This window comes from Phoenix dactylifera, chromosome 11 (genome assembly GCF_051530095.1).
Source record: "Phoenix dactylifera cultivar Ajwa chromosome 11, Ajwa_hap1_PhDact_Kaust_v1.1, whole genome shotgun sequence".
Taxonomy (NCBI): Eukaryota; Viridiplantae; Streptophyta; class Magnoliopsida; order Arecales; family Arecaceae; genus Phoenix; species Phoenix dactylifera.
The window spans coordinates 18,519,260-18,537,557 of record NC_143200.1 but is presented as its reverse complement, the minus strand read 5'-3'; the positions used below and the strand labels follow the sequence as shown (position 1 = coordinate 18,537,557).

The window sequence follows — 18,298 nt, the reverse complement described above, 5'->3', positions numbered from 1 at the left end:
GAGAGAGATCCTCGGGAAGTTTTTATATTAGTCAAGAATTTAAAAGAGCTCATAATCTATGCATGTGAACTCTAATTTCTTCAGATCATATGGGAAATCCCAGTTCTTAGACTGTGTTCTGGGCTAAAGCTTCAGTCAAATGATTGAATCGGTTGGATGCGCAATTCCCACTGTATCAGAATATAGGTTGAATCCATCACATGCAACCATGCACGATATTTTTTAGATAAATTTCACATCTTTTACAAGGTGGTCTCAGATCCGCTAAACTTGGTATTATGGTTTTCCAGCCATGGAATCTCCTTAGTTGTCGTTTTGAATCGTTCTATCTCTTCATCAAACGGTCCATTGAGCATTCATTGATACACGGCGCGAGAAATCTCTAGGATATTTGAAATTTTATCCCTAAACACACATCATATTTTATAGAATAAGGTGGGATAAGGGTGGGATGATGTGTTTCTTTTTTTGTTTGGATAAAAAAATTCTGGCCCCCTATTATTAATTAGGTTGTATCAAAGTATATAGTGAATTTGTTTGGTTGAACAGACAAAGTTGCTCTTGGCTTCATGGTTCCTGGTCATTTTATAAATGAAATGGGATAAATCTGAAAATAACCCTAGTTCTAGGGATCTAAGCAACCACCGATCTCAGAATAAAGCAACTTATCCCGGGATAAAGGCAGGATAATTCTATTACCCCGCTTCGTACCCACTTCTCACGCAAGTTGTAAAGCATTTTTAAGATGGAGACCATGACCTTAGCATTGCGAGTTTTTACTGGAATTCTGGAATCAAATTTGATATTGAAGACTGCTATGGATCACCCATTTCCATCATGACTTACATCATCAATTTTCCGTGGAAGGCGATGATTGGCTGAATGGTCATGTAGGTCCTGACTGCCACGTATGACGGCTGAATTGAGCAGGAATAAAAACAGGTGATTGGTGGAATTACTCTGTTTATTAGAACTTGATGGATTAGAGATATCCGGGGGAGGACCTTCTGCCGTCGTATATCCCAAAATCAAAAAGAATGATGATGTCACTGCAGGTTCATGCATCAAGCATTCGTGTTCCTGATGGAATATTAATGGCAAGAATAATGCACTCTACTGCATCAACTTATCACAAAAAAAACACGCAACTCCAATTCCACGTGGTCCCACCTACCAACATGGAAGGTTCTGGTTTTGGGTTTATTTCAATTTTGAAGAGAGTTGGTGAATGAAAGCGTGTACACTGTACCGCACTATCGAATTTCTTGCATCATTTCCACGTCACACTGATGTACCCTCTCCGTCACCTTCCAGCCCCTGACACCGTCCCTGAGGCTGCCATGTGTCAGCCATCATCAAACTACCCCGCTTTTCCACGTCCTTTTTTTGGCCTTTTCCGAATTGCAAGATTTGCGTTGCAATTGGGCCACAGCGGATCGGCTTTGATCCATAACGGCAGGCTTCCTATCGCGACTTGATTCACGGGGCCCGCCCCGATCCTAATTTAGAATTGGAAAAATAAAAGTCAAACCATGGTGATGCAATTAATTCGAGAACGACGGATTACTACCGATTTTTTTTTTTCCACTGCATGCGAGAAGATTTTTTGTGTCTAATTCCTTAAAGGATACAGCTTAAAAGTCTCAGAAGTTAGTAGGTAAAATCGATGGAGTTCTAATAGATTTCGATTCGGAGAGTTGATAGGTAAGCGCCGTAGAGTTCGTAGATCATTTTTTTGTTTTCGTTTCTTTTGTTGGATTTCTGGTCTTCGTGTTCGAACCGTCGAGGACATATATGATCGTGTAGATTTCGATCGAAAGATGCCAAAGAGTTTCCATTTTTTCACGTTAGAAGAAAAAAAATTAGGAAAATCGGGTTTTACATTTGTGCGAGCGCCTAAATCTCGCCGGAAATCGGTTCCGGAAGAATTTCCCCGCCGAAGAAATCGGGTTTTGGATTCATTTTTGTTTTGTTAATTTTTTCCATCGAGGTCGAAACGGTTACCGAATTCTCGCCGGGAGCAAGGCACCCTGTTCTTCCTTTCCGTTTCCCGATCGGAATTTTTGCGATATCATCATTAGGGCCACTATTATCCCTAAACCCTAACCCTAACCCTAGAGCTCTACGCTCCCGTGCGGCTGCCGCCGATAACAGCAAACCTCCGTCGCCGGCGGGGCATCCAAGCGGGGAGGCCGTTCGCCTTATTAAATTGCTCCCCTGCTTCCGGAATTAATGCCCTAAACTGCCGTCTCTTTTGGTAGCGTTGGGGAGCAGAGCCAGAGAGAGAGAGAGAGAGAGAGAGAGAGAGAGAATAAAAAGTTAACACAGTATTATATTAAATGCCTCTCTCATTTGACTTTATTATCGTGGCAGTGCCCCTCCGCTCCCCTCTCTGCCTTCGATGATATATATCTTCTTATTAAATTAATCCCAGCCTCTTCTCACCACCTCCTCACAACTTCTCTCTTCTCTAGTCCACCCCGTAAAACCCTACCCACAAAAAAAAAATTTAGAAAGACAACGGCCTTTTTATGCCTTCAGCTTTAAGAGATCCTAGATCTCGATTTCTGGGATTCTCTCTTTTAATACTGGTCGTATGAGGGCTATTTGGGCATATAATATGATATAAGTATGTGCGAGTACTTTTATTTATTGTTTGATTGGAATTCTTTTAGCTGATAGCTTCTTCTTCTTCTTCTTCTTCTTCTGATGCTGCTGCTTCGATCGTCTTCCGATGGAGGCAAATGGGTTTTTTTTTGGCTTTGGAGAGATGGAGAGGTTGAGGGGGTAAGCCCTTTCCTATGATCTGTTTTTGCTAAAGATTTTGCTTTTCTTTTTTTCTGTTTCTTGTTTTCCTTGTTGGGATTTGGAGTGGCGGGATGTGCGATGAGATCTTAGTGGCATTTGAAACTTTGGGTTCCAAAGTGTCGTTTGGTTTTCTGAGGTTGGGGAAGAGAAAAACCCATTTGGATTCCAGTCTTGTTGTAAAGGATCCTATTTCCAATCCAAAGACCCCAAGGAGAAAAAGAAACAGAAAAAAGAAAAGCAATTCGGTTCTCTGCGATTTTTGGTTCGTTGGCCTTCTTTTTCGAGTGTGTACTTAGCTGTATTGTGATTGAGAAATTCAAATGATATAATAAGCCGCAAAATCCCTCCTCTCTTATTCTTCTCCCCTAATTCTTTATGGACCACAAGCGCATCAGTTAGAATCTTAATTGTGGTAGTAAGAGATGGTTAGGCCTGCCTATTCTCTAGTATTCTTGAATGGATTAGTATCTAGTTGTGTTTTGAATTTTTTTTGCTGATGATAAATTGTTGTGTGATCTTAGGTGTCTAAACATATTTCGTATGATATGTTATCGTTATAACATTGTTTCAATCACAATAGATTTTTCAAAACACCTGTTGGAACAGAGTACCTTATAGTTGTTAACCAACTCTGTGTGTTTGCAAGCTGGAATGCCTGTAGTTGCAGGTCCATGCATATATGGGTTGTTGGCCTTTCATCAAATTGGTTCTGTTATCTGCGTTGTGTCACTTTCTGAGTTTTATTACAGTGCTGCTACGATCTATTGCTTTCAATCTTTTTGGGCTGCAAGTTGGTGCATTTAGTTTGGCTGTCCTGCATTGTGCACGAAACATAATATCCTTTGAAATATGCTCCGCATCACAAATATGGTTTATTGTAGCTCCAGATATATAGGGGTTTTGTTGATATCCTCTGTGGTGCAGCAGGAGTTCCGAAACATTCGGCATGGCGACATGGTCTTTAGGCTAATTATTGTCTTCTTTGCAGCTATCTGAATTTATGTTCTTTCAATGCCTAATTATATGTTATCTTGTAGCAATTGTTGAGAGATTATCCCATTTGTTATCTTGTTCCAGTTTGAAGGTTGCTAACTTTACTTTTGCTTGAATTTAGCTTCTGGTTATGTCTTTCCTGTCTGAAATTATCTGAGTATCAAGTGTTATTTCTACATGTCATGCTTTGCCAGCTCCTAGCAATAGTTTTTCCCTTTTTAGCTTCCCCCACCTTCAGTCTAAAGCTTATCTTTCCTACTGGTCATTGTTTGGGATCTGATCACGCCATTTAACAGTCAGTGGGTCACAAGTGCCAGGGTTATCTAGTTATAACAAGAATAAAATTATATTGACGCTGTAAAATGAGCTTATTAATACAGTAAACATCATAAATTTTATATCATGCATTTTATTAGTTTAGTTTCTGTTGAATGCCATCCACTATCTCAGACAAAGTCACTTTGTGTTGGTAATGTGAACTTATGTATTAAAATATTGTTAGTAACTGCCTCAAATGCATTCAGTTAATTTCATTATAGCAGCCATATTTTTGATTATTGACTTTGATAATTTATGGCAGGAAGCATGATTGTGTTTCAAGTTGCCTGAGTAGGACATTATAAACAGTGGCCATGCTTTGAGCAGAGTAACAAAAAATGAAACTAGGTAAGGTTTTGTATATCTGACCCTCCCCAGACCTTTGCAATAGTGGGAGTTGGGCTGGCCACAAGGTATCAGTCATTTTGGTACCATTTTAGGTGCATCCCTTTCTTCTTAAATTGATATCCTTTTCATTTTATAAATATCTTGTATATGTCATAGTTCTTATCACCATCGACATATTAAATGTGGCAATTAGCCTGATATGCGTCTTTGTCTCCCAAGGATGTAAAACTCTCCGTTTACTTGACAAATTTTGTAACTAATCCCTTGCACAGTTTTGTTCCTAACACTATTTCTTTGGCTTATAGGCCTCAGAGATGAATGCAATTCCAAAAATATTTAAAAAGTGGAGATTTTTTATTTTTTTAAATATGAAATTTTAGTTCATGAATTTTCAGTTAGAAAGGTAGTTTTTCTTGTTGATTCATATTAGATGGTTGTCCAGCATAGTGCCCATTTTTTATTGGTTGGTGTGGGGGTTATTTCAAATTTTTTGCAATATAGTAATCAATGTACATCCTAATTTTCTGTTTTCTTAATGGTCTAGTTAAGGAAACCACATGTCTTCCATTTCTATTGTATTAACTGCAAAATGTTAGTTATTAAATTTGCTAAAATGTTGGATGATTTTGTTGTTAGGGTTACAGGTCTCAGGGACAAACACAATTCCCTTCATCATACCTTCTCTTCTTTCATATTCCACGATGCCTGTTCTGAATTCCTGTTGCCATTTGTGATATAGGCTGAATCTTTGTAATACATAATGTAGATATATAGCTGCTCTTTTATGTTTCACGGTGCGCTTCTCTTGCGCGGACAATTGAATTCAACACCAATTTGTTGATGGCTGAAGTCAGATTGAGTCTTCACAACTCCCATTCTGACGGGAATAGTCTTATGATTGATTTCCTTCATTTTCACAGTAGTATCAATAAAATATTTCAAAACAGTTCAGCAAAAACTGCAAATACAACTAAATGTTTTCATCAGTAATTATTATTCTAAGATTTCATTTATGCACATATTATTTGCAATATATTCTTCTTCGTAATATTTAGTATTATGTTGCTTGAAGTTGATTATCACACACAAATTTGCATCTTTCCTGATATTGCATCTAAGCTTCATGGTGTTCTTGAGCATTATAATCTGTCCTTGCTTGCAGATGGTGAGCCACCTTATCTTCACAGTTCTGTTCATATTTTTCTCCAAAAACATTAGATATAATGACAATTATTTGATGATTAATATGTTGGATGTAGAGAACAAGGCTGTATGGGAAGGAGAAGATGATCGTATGTCATCTATACAGAAAAAAGGCTGTGAATACATAGATCCATCAAAGCAAAGTTATATTGGCATTAAAGAGTCCTTTAATGGAAAGAAGAGCGATGATAGATGTATGGAAGCTCCATGTACCATTCCTGCTGATGAAATTAAGTTGGGTGAAAATGAGACCGAGTTTTGCACTGACAAAACTGTTACTGAAATTCAACCACCAGAGATGATAGATTGTTATAAAGATGGTGCCTGTCACAATATAAAGGACATATGTGTTGATGAAGGGGTATGTTCCCTTGAGAAGATTTTGGTAGAAAATGATGAGTCAAGCCAGAGGTTTCCTTCTAGTTTTAATTATACCATGGAAAGTGGTAATGTTGTTCTGAGCAAAGAAATGACAGATGGTAATACAACCACTGTGCATGATTCTAAGTCTACGTCATGTGAGCATCTTATTTCTGTTGAAAAGAATGCATTGGAAGAACATTTTTCTGGGAGTTTATCCAAAGTTGGTGCCAAGTTTGATACAACTAATCCATTCGTAAGTGATATATCTGATGAGAATATCAGTTTAAACCAATTCTTCCCTCTGTTTGAGTTTGAAACAGACTCTCAGAAAGTGGAGCCAACCAATTTCGACTGCAGCAATGATCATAAACATTATTCTCAGAGTTTTTCTAAAGTTGGAAACAAGTTTCATGCAACTAATCCGTTCCTGAGTGATATATCTGATGAGAAGATCAGTTTTAAACAATTCCTCTCTCTGCAAGAGGTTGAAACCGATTCCCTGCGAGTGGAGCCTACCAATATCGACTGCAGCAAAAAACAATTGGCTGATCATCAAAAATTTAATCAGGTACTCGATGTGCAGCAGCACTTTCAGTTATTTCTTCTGATATATAAATATAAAACCTGGCCTTTAATTCCTGAATTGTCAGGTATTGAAGTAGATTCTATGATTAATGATTCCCTTGATATGCCACCATCAAATGAGATAACTTAAGTTAATATGAAATGTTCATGATACATGATTCATTCAAAACTGCTAATTTTATGCTGAAAGTTCATAGAGTGGTTGCTGTCTATGTGTGAGATTGCAATTTTCTGACCAGAATAAGGGTCTTTAAACACCTGGTATAATCTCATTGCCTTTTGAGATTGGAGTTTGCAGAGGAAGTAAACACATCTCCATTTCCTGCATTAAACTCAAAGTATCTCCTGTTATTGTTGATGAGGACTTGAGGAAGAAAATGTTTACGTAACATTCCTACAGTTTAACAATGGTTGAATCTTGTCACGCTTTTCAGTTGCTGTCCTTCTGTCTTTCTCAAATAGTAAATGTCTGGTTCACTATATAAACAATAGGAATGTGCTTCCTGTGATATAGGAATATGATCAGCAAAGTTGGATTATTATCAACATTTTGTCTTTATGATTTATCTCAGGGTACATTGGAAGTGGAGTACTCTACAACATCAGTTGTGCCATCTGATGCAAGACAATCCACCCAAAGCAATGGCTCCAAGGAAAATGCTTCTATTTGTTTATCACAGGGCACATTGGAAGATGGGTGCTTGACAGCCACATCTTCTTCATCTGATGTTGGAGAGTCTGAGCAGAGCGACGGGATCAAGGAAAGTCCTGCTAAGTGCTCATCAAAGGATACATTGGAAGAGGGGTGCTTAGTAGGCACATCTGCTTCATATGACGTCTGTGAGTCTGTGGAAAGTAGTGGGATCAAGGAAAAACCTGCTAAGAGTTTATCACAGGGTCCGTTAAAAGATGTTTGCTCTCAAGATATGGCCATGCCATCTGATGCCAAAGAGTCCAACCAAAGCAGCGGGACCATGGGAAACCCTGCTAATGCTGAGCTGGAAAGTGGAGTCTCTGGATTAGCATCAGTAGGTGGCCAGGAGGGCAAAGAGAAAATAGATAGGCAACAAGATGGACAGGCTAAAAATGATCCAGTAACCGAAGAGGCAGTTTCTGATAATGCTACAACTTCAGCTCGAAGTTCATTTGTTCATAATCATCATCTAGATGCAGACTTCTCTGAACCTGTTTACATGTCAGGCCCAATTTCTTCCTCGGGGCATATACCATATTCTGGTAGCATTTCTCTTCGGTCTGATAGTAGCACAACCAGCACTCGTTCCTTTGCATTTCCGGTGTAAGTATAACCTTCCTTCTGAGCAATTCCAATTCTGCACTCCAACTATCCACATGCATGGAATGCTTAAATTGCGACTATTTGTGTTATGCAATTAAATTAAATGCTTGTCTGGTGAAATTTTTATATGTTGTGATAAAATTGGGAACTTAGAAGTTCATTGAACTGGGTGTTTGTAACAGAGTTAGGTGGACTGCTCATCAAATGTATTTTCCTGCTGACTAATTTAGCAGTGGGACACCCTGGCAAGAAAGGATTAAGTTTGTTTCCTGGTGGCCTTGGTAGCAAGGCCTAAGGAAAGTAATGGGAATAAGGAAAATAATAACCTGGGTAATTGTCACATATATAGTGTAATTAGCATTTCACTGGTGGTAGGAAATAACCAAAAGTATACTGTATTATCATATTTTAAGAAATTACATGACAATTTATCTCATCTTATTAGCATCTTTATAGCTACTTCTTTTCTTTATATTCTTATCTTTTCCATTATCCATTTTATTACATTTATACACTTCGCAAGTTTACCAATACAAAAGTCACTTGGAGATCGGTAGACACTTTCTTTGTTTCTGCAGTATTTAAGATGTTATCAATGGCATGAATAAAGGACACAATGTGAAAATTTTTCCAGGTGTTTTCAACATTTTGTGACTTTGGCTAGGGATCTCCTTTGAGACTTCAAATCTAGGTTGAAGGTTAGATAAAAGGTTGATGAAGCCAATAAAGACTTGGACCGAGGCAGTGTATTAGAAACGTTCTATATCAAAGGACTTGGCCTTGGATAGGAAAACATGACAAAGTAGTATGTGTAAACAACCCCAAATTGATGGCATAATACATTACCATATGGAATCCCTATGCTGGGTATAGTTCTCCTAATATTCTCATTTGCTACATGGCAGCACCAAGTTTTTTTTAGTTTGCGAATTTGCTTTAGCCTACTTTTAAGATTCTTTTTAACATTCCTTGTCAAAAATTATCGATCAGTTCGTTTGTGCTATAAACTGTCGTTCTGCTAACCATAAGAACATCATCTTGAGTACAGCTTGTTACAATCTTACAATCACATGCATGTAAGCAACGACACTGGCATGTTGTCCCAGTTTGCCAATGCTGGGTCCTTTCTTTCTACATCTTTTTAATTAGTGTATCCATCAAAATGCCTCTCAGGAAACAATTTGTGAAAAGATTTTGAGATTTGCTTTTTTGGAATTTCATTTAGCTTCCAATTTTGGCTAAACTACATAGGAGTCCATGAATGTCTTAGCTTATTATACTGTGGCAACAGGTTTTAGTAACTTCCACCTTATACTGGGCTTGTGGAGACCTCTCTCTTTGAGCTATTCTTCTCGATTATTGTTAGAAAAATTCAGATATGCAACATATGTTGTCGGTAGGTATCTTCTCTGATCTGCTTTATAATATTGCTGTACTGGTTTGCAGTGTAGACAGACAGATCAGGTAGACAAGATAATAGTGTTCTGGTATGTCTGAACCAAGCAACACTCTAGTGGTCATGCACAAACACGCACCACCCACCCCACCCCCCTCCCCCCAACCCCTTCATTTTTCTTTCCCCAAGGGTGTTGTTTTGGGTTTAAGCCCTGGGTAGTACATCCCATGTACTTGGACCTGGATAGTTTACCTTGGGTGGGTTCTCCATCCCATTCCTTTTTTATTCCCTTCTAGTACATGTATATTTTTTCTTTTTTTTTTACAAGTAAGGAACTCGGAGATGTAATTTTAAAATGTTCAGGTGAGGACAAAATTAGTTGGATCTTTGTGTCTTTTAATCATAACCTTATCACAGTGAAAACTCTTTCTCTGCTCATAAAACCTGCAAATTCATGTAATGTTTATCTGACAGCCTTACTATATTAAGTGGATTATTTTTCCCTAATCTACTTTTGCCTGTTTTACATTCCCAGTAATTAATTACTTTGATTTTGTTAATGCACAGACTACAGTCAGAGTGGAACAGCAGCCCAGTCAAAATGGCAAAAGCAGATCGCAGGCATTTAAGGAAGCATCGGGGTTGGAGGGTGGGACTTCTTTGCTGTAAATTCTAGATTTACAGCATTCCCTTATTCCATTATACATCATCTTGATTTTGTATCATGATGTTTAATTCCTTGAAGTTCTTTTTCTCCTTTTCCTGTTTATATCCTGCTTAATTTATTCTACAGCAGGCTCAGCGGGTTGTGGCATGGGATAATGGTTTGTATCATGTAATCAGAGCTGTGGGTAGTATGTTGTTTTTAACTATAAGATCTATGAGTAGTTCTGCATGTACATCTCTTCATTAAAAAAAAAAGGTCTGTGGTTTGATAGAAGAGTTACTTCTTGGCTTTTCCCTTGATCAAAGTTGTGTTGTCTCAAGTCTAGTTGGATGGGAAACCCTGGATGGTCATGATACATATGTTCATGTCTTGGTGAGAGTTGTGAATTATAAATCTGTTGGTAGTATGTTCTTGCTAGTATCTTTACTTGTACATCCTACAAAAAATACAACTGTTGTTTGACAAAAAGAGTTGTGCTGCTGTAGTTCTTGTCCTTCATGCACCCTCCCATCCCAAAAAGACTTTTCCAATAACGAAGATTTCATATTAAACTTCAAATTTCCTTTGTTATCTTTTCTGAGCTCCAGGTCAAGTTTTCTTTCTGTAGATGTTTACCCTGTAATGCCACCCATGAGAAGCTCATCAAACAATAACCTTCAGGTTGTGTTTCCATGAATACCCCCAGCAGTAAAAAAATTTCTTTTTTCAGGCTATGTGCTTTCAGCTCCCTTTTTCGATCAAAAAAGGCAAAAAGAGGTGATCTAGGATACTTTTGTTCTATGGAGTGCCTGGGATATCGTTCCTGGTCTGCAGGAAATATATGTTTGAAAAGTTGTGTGATTTTTTGTATGACATGTATTTCTAAACTTCATATTTTTATCCTTTTAAATGTATAAAATTAGAAAATGCTGATCCCTAAAGTTTTAAAGAATTTCCAGAGCGATTGGAAGGCATCAAAATGTTAAAAGTTGTGTTCTTGTGATTAGTGCGCATGTATTCGCAAGCCTCCTGTTGGAAGGTGATAGTCTTCCTTGGATTTTAATGTGGATATATTTTTGTTATTTTATTAAATTTTATTTTGGTACATTGGCCTGCAATGGGTGTGAGTGAAGCCCAAAGCATCAGGCAATAAAAAAAATATACATAGGAGACAAAAGAAGCGTGGGTCTTTCAGATAAACTCGCAGGAGTGATTAGCCGCATAGGACGTCATCCAGTTTGTAGCGTTGTTGGCCTCCTTGAGAGTATGGATAGCTCGAGCAACGCTGCATTCGCCAAAGAGTCAGCGAATGTGATAGAGCAGCTGCAACTTCCTAAGAGCACTCTCGGGACCTTAGATCCTTTTGATCATCATAGTAGAGTCTCCCATCCTCTAGCCTTCGTCTCGCATAGGAGATGCCCTCTTAGGCAGCTCTAACCTCGGCACAAACAACAGACTGATCAAAAATACGTCGACCTTCGGCCATCACAAGTTTAGCTTGTTGATCCTTGATAACAAAGCCAATGCCGCAACATCCATCCTTCTTAACACTTCCGTCGAAATTCACCTTGAGGAAACCAGAGGGTAGGGGCTCTTGGAAGACAAGTATAAATCTGGACGCTACTAGAGCGTTATGAGAACCTCAGATTTTTTTACCCAACTCAAGGGATGACGACATAATAGTGTCAAGGATCTCCACCGCATGAAGTAGAGCCCTGTCCGCCACCACTCTCGGATGTGCACCTCGACCCTCAAATACTCGGGTGTTCCTATCTAGTCAGCAGTGGTAAACCAGATAAGTTGCCCGAATCCACTACTCCAAAAGTTCGGGTCTTCGAGAGGACTCGGTCAGGAAACTCAGAAAGTCCTCTGTCGATGTCCATCCTTGACACAACCCGGCGAAGGTCGAGGCGCACTCTTAGATCAGAACCACCCGTAGACAACCAAAAAGAACATGGTGGATAAACTCCTCATCCTTTGACAGACCTCGCAACCCGGGGAAAGCCAACCCCGCCGTGCTAACACCCCCTGATGGGCAGACATCCATAGGCCACCTTCTAGAAAAATAGTGCCACTCGAGTGTATATGCAGCCTCCAGATCCACCTTCCCTCAATCTGTCGCGCTGCAGTCCTCCCAACCAACCCAAAAAGATCTTGGGTCCGCACCTCTGATCTGCCAGTCCTGCCCTACACCTTCCTATCCGCCACCTCACCTGTCGGGATCGGCACCACCAACACCCGCTCTACTAGCTGCGCACCAAAAGTCCATCGTACGAGATCCACATCCCATCCTTGCTCCCCAGGGACAGACAGGTCACAAACCCTGCACCCCTCCAACTCGCCAAGGTCGACGTAGGTGGGCCACCTACTTAGTGGTACATCGGCTAACCAACAATCTCTCAGAGCATCCACCGCATGTCCATCATCAATCTTCCATCTGATCTTCGGGATCACCAAAGGAGCGCGGGAAATATCTCCCTCCACAAAAAGGAGCTGGTCAGCCCACACGGAATATCGACGAGTGTGCCGGATTCCCATACTTGGCCCTCATCAAGAAACCCCAAAGACTTGCTTGCTCCATTATAAACCTGACAGCCATCCTCGTGGCGAAGTCCTCCCGTCGCTCGATCAAGGAGTGGATCCTCGGGCCACCATAGCTGGTCAGCTGGCAGAGCGTGTTCCACACCAGTAAGTGGGCACCCCTGTTGCTCCCCTGCCTCCTTCAGATGAAATTTCTAAAAGAACGCTCCAAGCACTGCAATACTGCAATAGGCACCAAGGTGTTGGATAAGAGATAGGTATTAAGGTAAGAACTGATCGTACCAAAGTGATCCTGCCCATCATGGACAAGGTGCTCGCCTGCCAGCCCTCCAGCCTCCTTCTGCTGCTTTGCTCTAAGGAACTGCACTCCCCTCTACACAACCGTCGGCTTGTGATGGGAACCCAAAGATATGTTAAGGTGCCTTCCTGCTCCCTGATCTCCAGGATCTCCATAATAGTTGACTTGACTCCGGCCCAAGTCTTTGGACTAAAGCAAATAGCAGATTTGGCCCAGTTGACCCATTGGTTTGACACCGCACAGTACTCCTCTAGTACCCTCCGGGGTGCCTTAGCCGATCTCTTCGTCGTTCGGGCTAATAGTAAGCAATTATTCGCAAAAAGTAGATGAGATATCTGAGTCATACCCGGTACTGGACTGTAAGCTTCCACCTCCTGCTTGGTCGATGCCGCCCGAAGTGCTCAAGACAGGTTGTCTGCACAGATGATGAACAATAGCGGCAACAGGGGGCATCTCTGTCTCAGCCTCACTGATGAGACGAAGAACTATGAAGAGGAGCTATTCACCAAAATGGCAAAAGATGGGCATCAATGCACCTCTGGATCCCCCGAATCCATAACGGGTGGAAACCAAAGCACTCCAATGACTGAGCCATGAAGTCCCATCTTATCCTGTCGTAAGCTCTTCCATATCTAACTGGACTCCCATTAGGCTTCTTCGCCCCAGTGTCCGTTGTAGGTCTGATATGAACTCCTGTGCGATAAGCACATTGTCAGAAATGGAACGATCTCCAACAAAACCCTCCTGCTTCAGACACATGGTCCTAGGCAAGATCTCCCCCATCCACCGAACAAGAACCTTCGCCACTGCCTTGTAAAAGGTGGTGCATAGGCTAATTGGACGAAAGTGTCCAGGCTCTACGGGATCCTGCCTCTTCGGAATCAATATGATGAAAGTCTTCTTCCAATTCTTTGGCATTGTCGACCGCAAGAAAAAGGATAGTTGCTAGTACCTCCTGGTTCAGAACTCATCTTTACTTGAAGCTGTACTGAATTTGACAATAAAATTGAGATGAAACATTGAATTCACTAATAAATTCAGGATCCTATGGTGTTTCATGCCAAACGCAATCTCAGCAACATGATTTCTTTTTCTTTTTGGTACATATCTCAGCAACATGATTAAAGACACAAAAGTTCACATAATTTGACAATGGTGTTTGGGTCCTCTCCAGTTCACTTCTGTTTGATTCATCTTGTTAAATAATAATATCATATAATAATTTTGTTCAATCAGTATCTATTTATTAGTTCGAATCACTTAAATGGACAATGGTGGGTGCTGTGTAAACGAGAGGAGCTTGAGAAGGCTTCCTAGAATTGGCTCGTTTCATTAATTGAGCAGGAGCTACAGCTTACAGCTTGCTTAGTTAATCTTAGCCCGAACTCTTGTTATTCATGGACAACTTGTTTAAAGAATTTAGTGAAAACTTGAGCCATCCCTATTTTGTTAGACATAAGCTTGGGAGGGACTACGCCCTGGCGGTTTTCAAATTTATGGCTACACGGGCCTGGTTAGAAGGTGACTCGTTACTATGACTTCCTGGATTAATGGTTCACCTACTCATAGATTTCAACCTAACTCTTTACTAAGAGATATATTATAGATAAAGATATATTGCAGATGAAGAGGGAAATATCGGGAAGGGAACCAAGTAGCTGATTGACGATCAACAATCATATAGGGCGGGCACCATAGAAAAAAAATGGGGTGGGCTTTCTATTTTGCCACATTTTTTTCTAATGTCCATCTTAAAGAAAAAACTCAAAGGGATTTCTCTTGTTAATAAAGTCATTGGTCATGTGATTAAAAAGAATGAAGAAAAGAAAACCGAACGTGGCATTCTCTTTTTTTCTCATCAAGCATCTCAATTCGTTCTCTTCTTCGTTAAGCCATCTCTTCCATCCATAATGTCTTTCTTCTCCTCTTTCGGTCTCTTTCCTCTTCTTCAAATTCCTCTTTTTTTTCTAGAATCTTTGAACCTAAGAATTCATGAAATCAAAGAAATGATATGTATATAATTTCTTATGTTAAACAAAACTAGAAAACTGTGCATTGTATACTGGTACTAATGAATACCATATTCTATACCTTGATTTACCTAGAAGTGTGTATCAGCTTTCTACATGACTAATTTGCTTGCTACATATCACATAGCTATTTAGTGTGTATTGAAAGTGATGGAGCCCAGTCCGTCCCCGCAATTCGTGATGGAGCGGGCTCGGGCACAGGCAGCAGAGTTCTTTCATACAGGTTCGGATTATAAACCTTTGACAGCTCGGGACACCTGGGGCCCCCATACTGCTTCGGCAGCTTTTCATACGGTGTTTTTCACCTGAGAGTTTCCTAAAGATCAATTTTGATGGCTTAGTCCTGAATGGGGGCAGAAAGGGAGGGGCGGGGTTTGTCATTAGGGGTCCGAGCTCGAGCACGGTGGGAGCAGGGGGTTGTCAGATCTTCGATACATCGATCTCAGAGGCAGAGCTACGAGTGGCTTGGATGGGATTGCGGTATGCGCGACATGTACTTCATGTGAGTTCCATCCTCTTGGAGGGCGATTCGGCCACGGTGATCAGCTAGGTCTGGAAGAGCCCTCACAGCGATGGAGGAGTTCATCCATTGCTCCGTGACATATGGTTGATGGTGAGGAAGGGGATTACTTTTCGGGCTATGCATGTTTATCGTGAGGCTAACGGGGTAACAGACTGGGTGGCGGCATATGTTGCGAGCCATTCAGGAGGCACCCTATGAGTTGGTGAGGATGACTTATCCGGTGCACTCCGGAACCTTTTGGTTGCAGATTGTACTAGGTATATTCGTACCCGTGTTGTATGAAATGTCCGTTTTAGTACCAAAAAAAAGTGTGTATTGGATCACCACTGTATGTGTATTAAAAAAGCTTGTAGTATATAAAAAATATCAACGATTGTGTATCATTTAATTGTATATGTATACTGATGAATATAATATTTTAAAAATTGTAGATCAATTTTCTTAAAAATATATACTAGATTGCTAGATAACTAATTTATTAAGTGTGTATTATCCGATCATGTACTAGGTACTAATAAACACCATTTTTTAAAAATTATGTAACGATTTATCTAAATATATTATTAATTTATTAGATGACTAAGTTATCCGTGATATATTTGTGCATCATCTTGCCATGTATTATATATAATAATTTATTTTTAGTATTCAAGCTCAAATGCTTCCCATCACAGCCATCTCATATTCCCTTCAACCGTGCAGCACGTGCCAGGTGATGGTAAGAATTTTTTTTCCTATAAACGTCCCTGGAGCGGACCACAGAAGGCTGGGTCACGCCAACTGGCCTTCCGGAAACATCCATCCCGTGGCTTGGCCAGCGGGTACCGCACGCGTACGCCGTCGGCTCCGCCCCGTCCCCACCACTCTGACATGTTCCCTCACGACCTTTACGTCACACCCACCACCAACGTACCAGCGTCACCGGACGACGCCAAGCCCTCTTTCCCGGCCACCACCACGTCGGCGGGTACAGCACGCGTGCGCCGTCGGCTCCGCCCCGCCCCCACCACTCCGACGCCTTCCCTCCGTACCCCCCAAACCCACGCCCCCGGCCCCAACCACGTGGGCATACGTCCCCCACGCATGCGCCGGGCCGGCATCCGTGGGCCCCGACCGCGCCGTACCCCACGCACCCCACCTCGTCCGTTTCCAACCGCTGACGTGGCAGACCGTCGGCTCCCCCCGCCCCTTGATTAACAAAACAAATTCCAGATTTGACGACGCTAATTGTCGTAACTAAGGAAATGATTTAGAGGAAAAACAAATAACTTGTTGCATTTTGTTCTATATTTCTTTAATTTTGAAAACAACCTAATAAAGAAAAAACAAACACATCCATAATAAAAAGACACACACATCCTTTCCCTCTCTCTTTTTTGGTAAATAAGATCATCCGTTTTTTAATAACTATGGGGGTTAACAAGGAATTAATTACGGAAGATAGAGAGAGGGATCGGCGTCCCCCCAGTGGCTCTGGTTCCAGTACGCACCCGGATCGACGGCGCTGGTGAGATCGAAGAGGGAAGGGGGCATCGATGCCGGCCACTCCAGCCCGGTGTGGCCGTTGCCACCTCCCGATCGCCCCTGGAACAGTGGTAGATCCACGGGGACCGTCTGATCCATGATTCCCGGCATCCTGATGTCTTGCCCCACCGTGAACGCTGCCTTCGGCGGCGATTGCTGAGGACCGAGCGGCAGCGGATCGGAGAAGGTGAACCCGAGGGCCGATGGTGAAGTGGCGGCGGCGGGCAACAGTCCCGTGAAGCTGCTTGCCCCCACCGCTTCCGGGAAGATCTCCGGTGCCTGGTGGCCAAGGGTGTCCAACCCCACCAGCTGCGGCGGCGGATGGAAGGGAGGGTTGGGCAGGGAGGTCTGGGAGGAGGCGAAGAGGGTAGAGTCGGGGAAGGAGGCGGAGGGGGTGGTGGAGACGGAGGTGGAGGCCTCGATGGTGGGGGCGGTGAGGCTGCAGTTGTCGCTGCTGGATAGGGAGGCGGCGGATCGGTGGCTGTCTCTATCGCGGCCAGCAGAGGAGGAGGACGAGGAGGAGCGCTTAGTTTTCCGGCAGTTCCCGCCGACGGGGACGTTGCGGAGGACGCCACCCTTGGTCCAGTAGCGACGGCAGGCCCTGCAGTAGTGCCGGGGCTGGGAGAGGTTGTAGTTGTTGTAGTAGCAGAATTTGGTGTTGGTGGAGTCGCACCGCGGGCACTTGATCGGCGGTTGCTGGGCCGCCGCCGCGGCCGGGTACCCTCCCGGCCGCCTGGGGTCCTCCCCGCCGCCGAAGATGCGGCCCGCGACTCCCGGTATCGACCGGAAATCCTGCATTAGCCTTCTGGAGGAGAGCAGTCGCCTGGGTGGGGAGTCGGGTCCCAGTCCCGTCAGGTGTTCCAGAAGCCCCTAGAAACTTCTACGGTTTCTTTCGGCTTCTCCTTAGGCGAAGGCGTTCCCATTTATCTCCGCCGGCCACGACTCTCCCTCTCCCTCTCCCTATCTCTCGGGGAGGCGCAACTTCTTAGCCTACATCAGCCGCAGCAAATATCTCCTGCAGCCTCGAAAGGAAATTACGAAGCCCCCCCACTAGTCACATAAATTGACCGAAATAGATCAAAGTAACACCACCGATATTGCGCCCCCTAGCACGTGATAGTCTGGGAAGATGGAAATTTTAAGTGCAATTGATACTTGTATAACCCAAATTTTAAGGGAAAATTTAAGTGCATCTCATACATGGCCATAATGATTGACTGAATACGGAAGAAAGAATGAAGGAAAAATAGGAGTTCTCTGCTATACAACATCTGCTCTAATCTCTGCTAGCATAGAATGGGTAGCTGTTGTAAAAATAATAATAATAATAATAATAATAATAATAATAATAATAATAATAATAATAATATACGAATCCTAGATGTTATATTCTGAAGTACCCGAATAAGTTCGATTATTAGTATT

At 42.0% G+C, this 18,298-nt stretch overlaps 2 protein-coding genes across 12 annotated transcripts; one reads left to right on the top strand and one right to left on the bottom strand.

Moving 5' to 3' along the window:
• The first annotated feature begins 1,547 nt into the window (after window positions 1-1,547).
• On the top strand, window positions 1,548-10,251 carry LOC103721303 (uncharacterized). Of its 11 annotated transcripts, none has more exons than XM_008811457.5 (5): window positions 1,548-1,704; window positions 4,382-4,467; window positions 5,727-6,601; window positions 7,191-7,915; window positions 9,879-10,251. In XM_008811457.5, the coding sequence occupies exons 2-5, from the start codon at window positions 4,458-4,460 to the stop codon at window positions 9,985-9,987; spliced, it is 1,719 nt and encodes a 572-aa protein (XP_008809679.1). In that variant the 5' UTR covers window positions 1,548-1,704; window positions 4,382-4,457; the 3' UTR covers window positions 9,988-10,251. The 11 variants fall into 11 exon arrangements, with proteins under 11 accessions (XP_008809679.1, XP_088563172.1, XP_008809678.1 ...); XM_088707046.1 differs by having other exon boundaries at window positions 1,552-1,704; window positions 4,382-4,559; XM_008811456.5 differs by having other exon boundaries at window positions 1,552-2,787.
• Window positions 10,252-16,664: 6,413 nt separating this feature from the next.
• Window positions 16,665-18,061, bottom strand: LOC103721302 (uncharacterized). Its single transcript, XM_008811455.5, has one exon. It carries the CDS (start codon window positions 17,669-17,671, stop codon window positions 16,781-16,783), a length of 891 nt encoding a protein of 296 aa, XP_008809677.2. The 5' UTR covers window positions 17,672-18,061; the 3' UTR covers window positions 16,665-16,780.
• Window positions 18,062-18,298: the final 237 nt, after the last annotated feature.